This window comes from Artemia franciscana, chromosome 19 (genome assembly GCF_032884065.1).
Source record: "Artemia franciscana chromosome 19, ASM3288406v1, whole genome shotgun sequence".
NCBI classification, from domain to species: Eukaryota; Metazoa; Arthropoda; class Branchiopoda; order Anostraca; family Artemiidae; genus Artemia; species Artemia franciscana.
In genome coordinates, this window is record NC_088881.1 from 32,366,953 (window position 1) to 32,382,208 (window position 15,256).

The 15,256-nt window shown below is 35.8% G+C and overlaps 1 protein-coding gene across 3 annotated transcripts in view; it reads left to right on the top strand.

The window, feature by feature from the left end:
- The window catches only part of LOC136039575 (synapse-associated protein 1-like), a 59,327-nt gene that overhangs the window by 7,005 nt on the left and 37,066 nt on the right, over window positions 1-15,256 (top strand). For all 3 annotated transcript variants that reach the window (XM_065723425.1, XM_065723424.1, XM_065723426.1), the window contains exons 3-4: window positions 2,189-2,350; window positions 7,978-8,048. In XM_065723425.1, the coding sequence (XP_065579497.1) occupies window positions 2,189-2,350; window positions 7,978-8,048 (233 nt within the window). The remainder of the gene's footprint in view (window positions 1-2,188; window positions 2,351-7,977; window positions 8,049-15,256) is intronic.

A 15,256-nucleotide genomic window follows, 5' to 3' on the forward strand; every position in this document is an offset into this window, starting at 1 on the left:
TTCAGGAATAAGTCTTATCTTACCTATGATACCAAACAGTACAGAAGAATAAGAAGACTTTCACACCAAAAGAAGGTTTAGCTATCCTTTGAGGGTGTTATTGTCTCAGGGTATTTGATGTCCTATGGACAAAATATTTGTAAAGTTTAACTGATTAATTTTGCTTATTTATTGTCATGGTTCAATGTGGCAACACTGATAAGAATTTGGTACTGTCATAATTTGGTACTATCAATTTTGAATCAATTAAAGGAAAATCTTAGAAAGTTGCAGTTTTTAGGTCTGAATGGATCAAAGATAGTCCCCGGATTTGTTGGTAGCAAAAGATGTGTCTGCTTTGATGTTTTTGGTTCTTTCAAAATTCTTTTAAAATTAGAAAATGAGGAATTTTAGTTGCTGTCATGTCCATATAGAATAATGAATTGAAAATCCACTTAAAAGAGTTGTGAATTTGGGCAAGAAAAAACCTTCTGATGAGCAGAGATAAATATTTTAGTAAAAGTAGTACAGTGTTATGTGGGTTGTTCTATCCACACAATTGTTGTTTGCATTAAAAAGGTTATAGATGCTATAAATTTATTGGCATCCATAGAACAATATCTCAAAACTTATCAATTTTTAAATAAATCAATAGATTTATAGTTACAATACTCATGATCATGTACCAAACCAAGCTGTTAGTCAAGTTTTATTATAGTTATTGGGACCCCAGTTCTGTTTTTGATCATACACAGAGTAAGCTTTATGCTAAGATCTCGGTGAAATTTTTTAGTTACCTGTTTATTGTAGTTTATATGGTCAAATGCAATTAGATTATATTAACAGGAGATGGGCATGAACTATTGAAGCTCAAACCAGTTGGGACCTTTGCTTCAACATTCTATGTACTTAAAAAAACTGTTTAGACTATAATCAAACAGTGAACTTGTACTACTTCCTGGCCCTTGCTATAGCCTAATACTTTGAAATTGAAGACAGAAGCATTCTTTGCAAATACTACAAACTCTGGATACTCACTCTGGACAGTGTCACTCACTCACTCTGGACAATGTAAGGTAACTAAGATAACTTTGAATCCATCATTGAAGTCATGACAACAGTTTTGAAAAGCTTTGGAGTTCTCAAGGGCAGTTTCTGGTAAATAAGACGAACCACACTAGAAGCAGCCTTAGCAGATCCATTACATTCACTTTTATTTGCATTAGGAACCTTGGAATGGCATACTGTCAAATTGTCTTATAGACCAGTTGAATTTATATAATAAAATGTCTTCTTCCATGTCTCCTCCAATTTTTGCTTGGCCCTGCTTTTAACCATTTTGTCTAACTAGAATTAAAAATAAGAAGGGAATTGAAAGAGAGGAAAAGGAAATTGAAGGAAAGGAAAAGGGATGTAAGGGAAAATAGGAGCAACACAGGCAAATGCTTTGCCTAGCTGATTTGCTAGTTTATTCCCAAGAATCTTTGCCCTTCTTGAAATTGAATGAAGAAATACCAAAATACCTTCTCTGTCTCTAGACATTCATAGCAATGGTCTGGAACAACATATGGTACCAAAAAGCTTTTTAAAGTTGATCTGGCTATTTGTAACTACCCAGACATTGGGAAAAAAGGAGACTGAGGTTTTTTTTTACCCTAACTGCAGGAGTTTATTAATGTCATGTGTACATTCTTTGTTGGCAACAAGCTCAATCCCTTTAACTATCAGATTTGGTCTACCTTGGAAACTGGGTAGTCTATCCCTCCAGGTAAGTTGGGCAGACATTCTACTCTGCACGCACACATACTGTTGAGTTAGACTTATGTTTTTCGGTTTTATCTGCATTTTTTTTTAAATTTTCACTGCAATTTTGGCTGATTTGGATGGAGAGGCCTTGCTACAATTCCCACCCCTTGAATCCTCCATGAGGATAGGTCGATAAAACCAATGAACCAGCTTAATATCTGGGAGGGGGGAATCATACATTTGTATTTGGAAGGATGAAGGTCGTTGCTCAAAGTAGGGTAACTCTTTAGTCCCAATGCTGTCCACTTCTTTAAGAAGGGGTTCAGAGCTCAGCAGGAAGCAATACATAAATTTTGTCCCAGAAAAATTGCTACCACCCTCAACTGCTTGATGTAAAATTAGGTTCAAAACAAAACCAAAAACAAAGCATTTATAATATTAAGATAGTTTAAATTTATTTCAGTGGTTTTGCTGTTGGAATGAACTTATTATCTGGTGTCAAAACTCAAGTTGGGTCCTTTTCCAACTGGCTACCATTTGGTGCTAAGAAGATTGATGAAAGCACAGAACTTCCTGCATCACCACACAATTCACCAGTTAAGGAGGAAGAAGAGAAACCCGAGAGGTTGGCAAAATTTTTATTATAATATTCTATAGAAAACCAACGCAAAACAATAGATATCATCATTTCAATTCAAATCCCTCCCCACAAGTTAAAAAAGCAGCTGTAACTTCTCTCATTGATCATGCCCTGAATATTTCCTCCGATTCGTACTTAAATGTAGAAATAAATTTTATTTAAAAATAAATTATTTAAATAAATTTTTTAAGCTCTCAAATATAATCTTTATTCCATACATCCAAAAGAAAAAAACAATTTTTTCAAAATTACAAATTTCTTAAACTCCGGTAAAGATGAAACCCAGTTACATGCCAAAGAGAGGTTTATGAAATACCATGGGACTGGTTTATTTTAATAAACCAATTTATAATAGTATTGAACCTGTTACAAATAAGCCTTTGAGGCCAGCTGCCAAAAAAGTAAGAAAGCTTAGCCTTGAAAGCTTGTATTTAATTATATTGTTCTGTTTCGTTTGAATGAATTTATCATCTCACATCATTTTATTTATCAGTCCTAGTTGAATGTTGTTGAAGTAAGGATGCTAGAGCTGTTTTAAAAAGTTTTTTAGAAACATTTTTATTTTTAATGTTCGCATTTTAATGTAAGTTTTTATAAAATATATATATTTTTTTTGTGTTGTGCTGAAGACAACCCTTGGACATTGGGCTGAAATATTCACTGAATGGAATTCCACTGTCTTGAGAAAATTTCCCTATTGTTTCTAAGTTGTTTTTGTTTGATATGGAAAGGTTGTTGTTGTATCGGATTAACGACGCTTCTTGACTACTAAGGTCCCTGCGTCGGCCCTGCAGTGCATTCCTGCAGCATGATTCGATCTCTGGGTCCCGTATTACCAAGCTAAGGTCAAACCCACTGCGCCACCACAGGACTATATGGAAAGGTAGTGTGGTCTTCGTCGCTATTTAGATAGGGTCATCTTTTCTTCTCTAACTTGAGCTAACTCAAGTAACTTCAAGCTGCAACTACTAAAAGCTAAATAATAATACAAAATATTAAATAATATTAAAATAAAATAATAATATAAAAATAATATAATATAAAAATAATAATAATAATAATAATAAGAAATAATAATAAATAATAAACGTTTGAAAATAATGTGGTTTTAGTTTGAACCAGGGGGAGTCGTTTTAGAGTCTAATATGATGACACTTGCTGTGCTGAGAAGTTTCTAAGTATGTGGAGTAAGTGTGGAGTAAATAATGTGGAGTAAGTAGTTTTATTTGTCAAGTTGATAACTGATTACATATGATGACGTCTGCAGTAGAGACAATAATTTTCAATATCGCAGTCGACAAAGTTGTTTTGACGTCTTTATCATTGTGTCATTGTAACCGCTATTATCATCGTTCTTTATTTCTTGCATCTTAGACATTTTTTTCATAACTTGTTTTTCCTGAATTTTGAATATTCAAGAAAAAAATATCCCGTCAGATGAGTGTTCATTGGGTTCAACTCAGTAGATCAGGACTCTCTGTGGCTTATATTCCAAAGGACTAGCCTTCAAGTGAAATGCAGATGGCTTATCAAGCGTATTTATACTGACTGGTACGCAAAACCCCGTCGAAGTAAATGGATGATAACCCCTTTGAAGTAAATGGTTAACTCGTCGAAGTTAACCCCTTCGAAGTAAATGGACGTCTAAGTCAAAAGATCGAAATTACAACTGGATTAAGACACGATTTCCTTTTCTAGCTGAGGTAATACAAATAAAACACTTCAGGAGAATTGATTGACTGAAGTAGTATTACTTCGTGTCAAACGACAGGCTCTTATAGTGAACTGCTCAACTACCACTCTCTTGGCAAGTGGTTATTTGAACTGTCCGATGGTTCTGTCATATGGTTCGAATGCCAGCAGAATCTCATGGGAAAATCATAATTGACTTCTAATCTTCAGCCCACAATCGGAAGTGACCGCATGAGAGACATTGATTTAGATGGTTGGATAGCCTTGACTATTTTTTATCCTGGTGAATGTCCTCCCAGACAACACCCGTATTCTGGCTCAAGACCGTCAAGTCTGGTAGCAACGAGTATCGTCCATCTCCGTGCTGCCCAGCCGGCAAGTGATGAAAGTATAAAGATAAAAACAAAGTTTGGGCTCAAAACTTTAACTGGGTTTGCTTCTCTTTTGTTGTATCATTTTAACTATTAGCAGTCCCATAGCTTTTTCTAAGTAATGTTCTCTATTTGGGTCAGATATGTGGATTTGCCTACATCCCCAGATTCCCAACGTGACTCACACGGCCCACCGGTGGGGCATGGCAAAATTTTGGTGGGTCATGGCTGGACGTGCACCCTTTGACTGACAGTAGTCTAGACCTTGATTTGAAAAGAAACATTTTTCATGCAAATGATCTCACATTCGCATACATTTATTGAGTCAAACAGATACATGATAGTATTGCAATGACGTCATGCATTGTATGAAGACATTGCATACAGACAGAAACTTGAAATCACAAAAAATACCGCGAAAGGAAAACTCGAAAAAGAGATACCAAGTTAATGGCCTTTTAAACTTCCTTCAGGGGAATACGCGCAAAATTTTGGGTAACAAAATTTCGACGTCACAAGGGGGGCATCAGGATTTAAGAAATGCCTAGATGGGGCATGAAACAAAATCAGTTAGGAACCACTGGTCTAATCTCATCAGAGAAGCCTGATAAAGATATAAGGCCCTTCAAAAGTATATTTTTAGCTTATCTTCTGCTGATAAAGGTCATTGAACGTATGGCTAAAATATCCAATTCTTAAATTTACTTCTGTTTTTAGTTTGTTCAACTTCCTGGGAAGTTGGTCCATTTCAGAAATGATGTTTATTCAAGCAAGCGTATAAAGAAGGCATTCTTATCCCTCCCCTCCCCCTCACCAGAAAATTACAATTTTTTGCTATTCCAAGAAAACAGGCATAAACACAAATAACAGTAGAACAATGGGGATTTTTTTTTTTACGACAGTGGAACTAAAACTTCAAATGAAAATGTTGACCCTATATCCAAGGGTCGTCCTCAGAACAACAATTGAATATAAAAAAAACGGTATTTGTCTATTAAACGGAACACACTTAATAATTGCGGTGTTTAAGATCTGACAAAAACCGGCTTGCCTCTCTGGAAACGGTTATGATTTACTTATCTTGAGTGAGAAAACTACGATGTAGGTATATTTTAATTTGACATTTAATATTTAGAGGGGTTATGTTTAGGTATTTAATTTAATGCGTTCAGCGTGGCCTGCTTTCCATAATTCTTTGATGCTTTCCATGATGTTTTGGTATATTTCATTAAGATAAACCTAACTTCACTTCTTGGGAGTGTTGCGTTTAACAGACAAGTACCAAGAAATTTTGCATTAAAATACCACTAGAGAAAAGGTTTTTACGTCTCTATTTACGTCTAGAAAACATACGCATACATAAGATGGCTCTAGGGCAGCCATAGCTTCAAAACTCCGTAATTATTACTTTCCTATGGTTCCTTGTTTTTTTCCGTTTAAACTAAGTGCGCAGTATTTCAAAATAAAAGTCTGTATTACTAGAAAATTCCCATAGCTTTTTTGGGAAAGAGGCCATTGGGAACGACATTGCTGTTTTTGTTTCTTTAATGAAAGTTTAGAAATGACAAACGATTGCATGCCAACTTATCACCTATGACATTAATGGGAATATTTACACTTCATTTGTCAGTTTTGCTTAGCTTAACGCAAGTTTATTATAAAAAAAATAACAAAGACGGTCAATAGTATTGACTTCAAAAATAAAGTCTCCCAATTTCTTGTGTACTTGTGTTGTATTTACACATGTAGTAAGATTGGATTCTAATTGTTATGAAATGTCTTAAGAAGACAGGCACTTTAAATAAATATCTAAGAATTGCAAAATAGTAGGACACAAACGCATAACTAATATATTTTCTTTATTTATTATTTTATTTTTACATTTATTTATTTTTTGTATATAGTGACATATTTTGATTATTTTTTTTATGCCATTAATTTTTTAATATATCAATTTTTACTGTATATTTATATCTAGCTGTTGGGGTGGCGTTTCGCGCCACCCCAACACCTAGTTGGTGGGGGCGACACACAAACATGACGTCAGTCAACAGACAAACAACTTATTTTTATACACATAGATATTTATTTTTCATTTATGGAAAACAAAAGCAGTGAAGAAAACCATGCCTAGAGATTGTGGTTCAAAACCGCATGTCCTAAGGCCTTCTGCCTCATGAGTTGTTTGCAGATAGTGCCCTTTTTATTTCAGATTCGCCATTTTGACATTTGAATAAAGTCTATAACTCAAAACTCGCCTGCCGTAACCCTGCATATAAGCATATATTGACCTATTTATTGCAGATGCGCCATTTTGACATTTGAGTAAAATCTATGACTCAAAACTCGCCTACCGTAAGGCCTTCTACCTCAAAAGATATAAGCATATATTGTCCTATTTATTGCAGATACGCCATTTTGACATGTGAATTAATCTTAGACTGAAGGCTGTGGTCCACAGCCTAAAACTGACACTAGTTCGAAATGTGTCAGATTCAGGTAGCTTTGTGCTGCAATGAATTGTTAGCTGCAGTAGTATTTCTGTTACAATATTATACCCATAGTGCTCCTATTTGGAGAAGGGATCTCCCTCTTCCCAATGTCCGAGTTTTATTTTCCACCATTTTGGCTCTTTGGATGTTTATTTCCCATAAAAATTGCCTTTCAGGGTCGGGACCCGATATTTGAATCCAAGTCATCCCGTTTAAAAATTGTTGGAAGTTGAATTTTACTTGTTAAAAAAATGATACATATACATTATAGGAAGAATTGGCTATTCAATTCCCAATCTAATGATCATACCAATCGCTAATCGCTGCCACCCCCACCTTTCAGACTAGAATGGTTTACCTTAATTCCCTGATCTGCATTTTAAAGCAAATTAAGATCCCTCTTGATCTGCGAATTGTTCGATAGTTGGTTATGGGGTCAAATCAACATCAGATCTATCCCCCTTGTATAGGGAACACCATTCCACTCAACATCCACTAGCTTCTTGAAAGCTTCATCATTGGGTGTTGAGACTGTTTTATCAGAGAGACTATTGCAGTGGTTGACTAAATGACAAGAGAAAAACTGTTGACAGCGTTGCGCTTTTACTGATGACTTATTTTTTTTTTTTTTTAATGTACCATTATATCGGTGCTGATATTTTGGGAAGTTGAGAAGTAATTTATAGGGGGGAGGGCTCTCCCCCCTAAACACTAAGATTGACCCTGCGTTCTTCTTATTTTTTATATTATTTGTTTTTTCTTCAGATTTATCTTAACTACTCCTCTCTTTAATAAGCTCCTGTATACATATCTGCACAGACTACCGACCCTGGAGGCCTACTTAAGTTTTCTTTTGTAGGAGGAAGGTAATGCCTCAAGTACTGAGCATTTTAAAGTCTGAGTATCCCAGTTCGTGTGTATTTTCTGGTATTTTTCACTTTTTGCGATTCTGTGTTTTAATCTTGTTTTCAGGGAGGGGACAATTTTTTATTATTTTTTCTATATGTTGGTATGAACACAGTTGCCAACTTTTATTATGATCTGTTATACATTTCAGCCCTGATTCACAGAAAAACCTACTTGAAGACGGAAATGGCGAAAAAACCACAGCACAGGCCATTCGAGCTGGTAAGTCTTTTAATAAAGACTTTGAAATCTATGTCGTTGGTCAGAGACCATATAGGCTATTCAAACCCAAGTCTCATTGTTTTTTTTTTTGTTTGATTTTTTTTTCATTTATTTTTACCGTAATGCCCTTCTTCAGAGAGTTGCGATAAAAAAGGGAAAAAATATTCAATGCTATCGATCAAGATTTTCAACTAGCTTTTCAAGTAGGTTAGCATTAGAATCACATGAAAATGCTGAAAAGGGTGTATCTAGTGAAGTGGTAAAAACTCCGTAGCGGAAGGTTTTTTATGTGGCAGTAATCTCTTCAGCGGTGATGCGCCCTCCAGTCCATATGTGGTTCGTAGGTCTTACCGCCACATTTTTTTTTGTGGCAGAATATTGCTTGAAATCATTATCCTTATCTACGTATAAAGGATTATAAAATCTTTCTAGACGAGGGAAGTGGGGCTATTTATTGATTGTATCCATTCAATATTACAATCACCGTTAAAATGAACGTTTTTCTTGTAAACAAGTTTGATCACTTTTTTTTCGCTGAATTTCCCCGGAAATCAACGGTAGTAATCTCTTCAGCGGTGATGCGCCCTCCAGTCCATATGTGGTTCGTAGGTCTTACCGCCATTGTGGCAGAATATTGCTTGAAATTATTAAAACTTATCTGTTTTGTTTAATAAAACAATTCTATAATCTATACGAACAGAATGTAAAACAATTAAATGTTGCTTTTTATGTAATTTTGAGACGAGAATTGACAACAACATAAATTCACATGCTTGAATCTTTGACATTATCAATATAGTTCGTCAGTGATATATTAACCATTTCGCTAGGATGAAATTGTCATTTTTCATTTAGCAGCATAATTTCTTCTTCGTGAAGGTCCCTGGTTATTTCAAACGATATATTAACATATCGCTGAGTAACACCCTCATTCTAGTAGGAACTTTAAAGCTCTGCAAAGAGCTTTAAAGAGAGTAAAACAAATGGAATTGTTACATCGCAAGCTACGGTAAATACGGTGGTTGTTATGGCACGTTCTAGTAGAGCCAGATTTGACAAATGTGGCTCACTTCGCTGTCTTTTTTTTACGCAAAAAATTGTACTTTTGGTGAATTTGGCTTCTATGTTATGTTAGGCAACACTGCTCTAAGGTTAAGTCATAGAGGAACAATGTACAACTGATGAAAGCTGATTTAATTCCTGTTAATTAAAAAAAAACAGTAATAATTACCCCATGATTTTAGTGCAGCAATTATAGACTCATACTCAGAAGTGTTACTTTGGAGGGGGCCTTTATCCCCCTTAGTTTTAAAAAAATACATTTTTTTTTGCGTTCTTGATTGAAACATGTCTGTGTCGTCTTTTTATTGATTTTTCTTTTTTCTTTTTTTTTTTATAATTTTACTCTCCCTAAAAATTGAAAAATATATTTTGACCCCCCCCCCCCCACCCCCCACCCCACATATTTTCATGAATTGTCGCCGATAAAATGACTGGGTCGCATTTGGCGCTTTGTGCGCTACTGTTATTTTTGTTAACAGAAAGAAGCTTTACGAAGATAGGGAGAATTTACTCCAATGTGTAATTTTTGTAATTTCAAGTTAGTTAAATAGGTCCTTCACAATGACTCTTCTGAAGTCCCCAGGAGTATAAACCTGGTTCTGATTGGTAAATTATTTTTACCAGACCATTTTATGTTCTAAGATTAAGCAGCATCTAAAAAAATGAAAACAAATCGATATATATAAATAACGGGTAAATGTTTTAATGAAGACAGTGAGTAAAAACTTAAAATACGCTAATATTTCAGTTTCAGATCAGGAAGTTTTTATCAGTGAAAAAAAAGGAAGAAAGAATAACTAGACTAGGTAGCTAAAAAGTATAAGAAAATAACCTAGAGGTAAAAGAAATACTATGCAACAAAACACCGAAATAAATCACACCTGAAACCGTTTATTAATTTAAATTACAAAATGGCATTATGAAACGCCTTTGATCTGTGACTTTATTACTATTATGGACAGGCTTCAGGTGTGGCTGAAGCCTAAGATAAGCCTATATAATAGTTATTATGCCTAAGCACTGTCTTTTTTTTTAAATTTAAGCCTATATAATAGTTATCAAGCCTTAATAACTGTTAAGCACTGGTCAATTTTTTTGATTTTGATTTTTCCAAAATAAGCCTATATAATAGTTATCATGCCTTAAGCACTGTCAAACTTTTTTTTGATTTTTTTTTAAATAAGCTTATATAACAGTTATTATGCCTTAAGCACTGTCAAACTGTTTTTTTTTTTTTATAAATAAGCCTATATAATAGTTATCATGCCTTAAGCACTGTCCAATTTTTTTTTTAATTCTACTACTACTACTACTAACAACTCACCACAGCACCAAGCCGCCTGAGGCCAACACAACTACGCAAACTCCTCTTCCAATCCAATTTATTCAAAGCCTCCCTCTTTACACCCTCCAGGAAGTTCCCATCTCCTTTAAATTTTCTTTATGACATCCTCCCACCCCAGACAAGAACGACCTGCTTTCCGTTTAGCCCTAGACAGTTGATCGAAAAAGATAATCTTCGGCAATCTGTCATCCACAGAACATGCCCTAGCCATCTCAACCTTTCTTTCATTATAGCTCTAGAGTACATATACAGTGTTTATCATCAGCAGTAAAAGCAGTTCTTTTAGCTTTTAGTTTTACTGCTGATGATGTACACTGTATATTTGTTCGAAATATCCAGTTAAATAATTGTATATCTATTCACTGTCAATAAAAAGGTATCATCCCTATTTTGAACTGTTTTACTTTCGTCATGGAAAGGCTGTGTGGTCTTCGAAGTTATCTAAGACAGAAATATGGATGTTTTATTTCCTAACAAAAATGTGAATATCTCGTTCTGATAACTTGCTTACAGAACAAAATAATCGCAATATCTACAGCTAAAATGAGTTGATTTATAATACTTCCGATGCTGTTGTTTTACTGTGTAAAAAAACTAATGGAAAACGAATAAACTAATGGAAAACTGATGAAAAAAAACTAATGGAATAAACTAATGGAAAACGAATAAACTAACGAATATAACTAATGGAAAACTGATGAAAAAAAAACTAATGGAATAAACTAATGGAAAACGAGTAAACTAACGAATGTAGCGAAAATAACGAATAAAAATATTGTAGTTTTTTCTCTCTGCATTATAAGTGCACTTTGTAAACCTAAGGAACATGCCGTTTTTTATATTTTCTAAGACATTTATCACGTTCGAAAATCGTATCCAGAAACCCTAAAAGCAATAAACAACCGTCCCTCTCAGCTTGTGATTTGATCTTTAAAGGGTATTCTTTTAATGTGTTTTTATTTTTCCAGCTAGTTGGCACTGTCATATAATCCAATTAACTCTTTTATTTCTAGTTTGCGCTTTAGAACTTTTTAGTTGTTGTAGCTTAAGAGAACTTCTTTTTTATTACTTCCAGTTTTGTATAAAAAAAAGTTATTTGCAACTAGTTTCGTCTTGCTTTTTTTTGTCTTTCAAGGAAATTAAATTGATTGGGTGCAGAGACGCCATTCCTCTTTCTTTGGTTTGGGGGGGGGGGGGGGGTTAAGAGGCATTATTTTTCCTGTAGGAGAGTCAAGACCATAAAAATTAGTTTCTCTGTTTGCTGCCCCTCCCTCCCTCTTTACTCCCTAGTAAGATTTCAGCTGGTTGAGATGGTAATTTGTTGCGACTTTAAGACCATTCAAGATTGTTCTCAGGTTAAGTAGGAAATAACGTAACATCTAAAACAGGGGAACATTCTCCGAAAATTCTAGGGGAATTTAGGGCGTCTTATTTCTGGATGACGGGTCCTTTGGAGTGATCATAGATGAGGTCCTCCTCCCCACCCATATTGTGTTAGGGTATGATAAAGGTGTAAATAGTAAAGAAAACTTGTCTCATATGCTGGCAGGATCAGAATTATTTTCGGAAGGGGTTTTGCAAAAGGATTTTCAAGGGGGGGGCTTACAAAAAAAGACCCTTTAAAACTCGTATCAAAAATTTGTTTATATTCATTTTTGTTGCTTTTTTAAAAGTTTAATAAAAATTTATGGGGGGGGGGTCAAACCCCTCCCTGGATACGGGCTTGTATGGTCCTACCTTAAGTGAGACTAATGCTAAATACTTATTCTTGTTCAGTCACATGAGCTTTTCCCTCTTGAAAGTTCAAGTGATCAGATTCCATTCATTTCCTTTTGATCAGTGTTCTTTGAAGATTCAAATGATGCCAGAAAGAATTCTATTTTTATGCTAACAAGTTAAGCGGTAAAAAAAACAGGTAGTAGAAAATATTCTGCAAATAAATGCTGGAGGTCGTGTTTTCCCAACAATCTCCTGACAGCAAATTGAAAGAAATTACTATTTAGCAAAATTAGTCGCAGTAAATATAGTTTTTTGGCTTTTTACTTAATAGTTTATCCAAATATATGGAAGGTCACCGTTAATTTGAATTTGTAGTTTAGGTGCAGATTTGGATAATTCAACTTGAATGAAGTTTACATGGCATTTAGACATAGCTGGGTTGAGCTCGATTAAGACACAACATTTTAAAGTTCGGTCGTATCGATATAAGACTGGGCAAACAGTTTTGTTTTCTCTGACTGGCCTAAACTTACAGGGCATGTAGTCAGAGACAGGATGACCTTAGCGAAGAAAAAAACAATTTATCGTTTTGATTCTGGACTCCCAACAAAGGCCTAAATTAATTTTATATCCGACCAGCTTTCATCTCCCTGGGCATATATACCCAACAAAACGAACCCAAGCAGAGAAAATGTTTTGTAAAAAAAAACTAGGTCGCATCGATTCATTACACGCGAAATTGACTAGAGATTATTTTCGCTGATCTGCATGAAACGTAGACTGGACCATGGACACCCTAACGAGAGCAACAAATATATGAAGAAAAATGAGTTGCGTCATAGTCGAGCAGTCACAAATATCATAAGCAGCACAATAGCGCTGCCTAAGTAAGAACGATGTGGGTACAATGTATTATTATTATTTTTTGGTTTTAGACCAGGGCACTTCGTATCGAAGGAGTTGTCGTAGAAACTTCGAAAAGAGTTCATTCAATTGGAAATTGAAAGGGCTAGTGCTCTTTTTATTTGTCGGAAGTGATTGGAGGTCTACTAACTCCTTCCCACGCTCACCATTTCCCCAAACATATCCAATCAAAATTTTGAAATAGCCATTTTGTTCAACGTAATTGCAAGGTCCAGAAATTATGTCTTTGAGGATGACACCCCCTCCCGTAGCCCTCGGGGCAGCGGTTGTAAGTTATACCCTGGGGTCATTTAAGGTTCTTATAGAAAGGGCGGTCGTATAAACTTTGGAGGGGGCTCATTGAATTGGTAATCAGAATTTCTAGTACTCTTTTTAAGATTCAAAGTGATCAGAGGGCGGAAACCCCCTAGCCCTACACCTCGTATTTTCACAAAATGTATCTGATAGAAATTTCGAGATGGCATTTTTTTGTTGTAGAAATTTAAAAAAAGGCTCATGTGATTGGAAATTGACAGGGCCTTTTTTAACAGTCGGAAGTGATTGGAGGCAACAAGCCTTCCTCCCACGCCCATCAATTCCCATACCAAATCTCGTCAAAATTTTAAGATAGCCATTTAGTTCATCGTAGTTGAAAGGTCTGGAAATTATGTCTTAGAGAATGACACTACCCCCCCCCTCAAAGCTCTCAGCGCAAGGGTTTTAGGTTATGCCATGGGGACAAATAAGGTTTGAATGAATAGTCGTATAAACTCCAGAGGGGGCTCATTGGATTGGAAATCAGATGTTCTAGTTCCCTTTTTAAGAGTCAAAGCGATCGGGGGCAGCCCCCCCCCCCTACGTCATATTTACCACAAATGTATCCGATATAAATTTTCAGATAGCCATTAGTTCTAAAATGGTCCAAATATCATATAATAAGGCCTTTGGTGTGGACAGAATGCCCCACAGTCTGGGGGTAAAGGTTCTAGGTTATGCCATGGGGGTGTCTAAGGTTTTTATGGCAGGGGTGATCGTGTGAACTAGAAGAAGCTCATTTGATTTACAATGTATAGTTTTAGTTCCCTTTTAAGAGTCAAAATTATGGAGCTAGTGGAACTAGTCCCCCCCCTGACATTCTCTTTTCCCGAAGCAAATTAAATTGAAATTGTGAGATGGCTATCTTGTTACCAATAGTCCAAAAATCATAACAATGTCTTTAGGGTAGACACAATCCCCCAAAGGCCATGGGCAAGGGTTGTAAGTTAAGCCCAGGGCATATAAGGCTTTTATGGAGCGGTAGTTGTATAAGCTTTGGATCAGATGAAGCTCATTTGATTGGAAGTCGGAAATTTTAGTGCCCTTTTTAAGAGTCAAAAGTGAATGGAGGGACGTCAGACCCCCCAAGCTTATCATTCCCCAAAACATATTTGATCGAAATTATGTAACTGATCGAAGCTATTTTGTTCAGCATTGTTGAAAGATCCAGTAATTATATCTTTGGGAATGTCAACCTCCAAACAGTCCTCAGGACAAAGGCTGTAAGTTTGTCAATTCTTTCATTGTTTACACATAGTATATGTTATTGGGAATGGTATGCATGTTTGAACTTAACTTAACAAGAAGACGAAGGATTTTCAGGTGAACCCTTCAGTGAATGTTGAGGGGGGTTTTGAACTAAATCAAAACGCGCTGTGTGTATAGGGATTGTGGAAAGGGTACAACACAGGAATAATTGAGTACAAGTAGTAATGCCCTCGACTTTCTGGGAGATAGATAGGGGGAAATTATTGGAGCTACTAGCCCCTCAGGGCGTTATTACGCACACCTGGGTCTGGCACAATAGCGCACATGTTTAGTACACCTGTTATGGCATAGGAGTTGAGGGTGACGCAATCTCGCATGACATATTAGCCTTCAGGTGCCAGTAGGGAAGTCCCGCTTGTAACTGAGCACGGCCCACATGTGGGTGCTATGTAATGGCGGCGCACACGCGGGTGTTATATAATGGTGGTGCACATGTGAGAGTTCCATAATACTTTAAGGATTTCTGTTTAGTTCAAGGTGTTTTTTTGTTCTTCGATGCTTTTTTTTCTTTTGAGATCTCATTTTTCTTCATGACGTGTTTTCAAGACATCTCAAGGCATTTTTGAGAATTTTTTCTTCAAGACGTTTTCTAAGA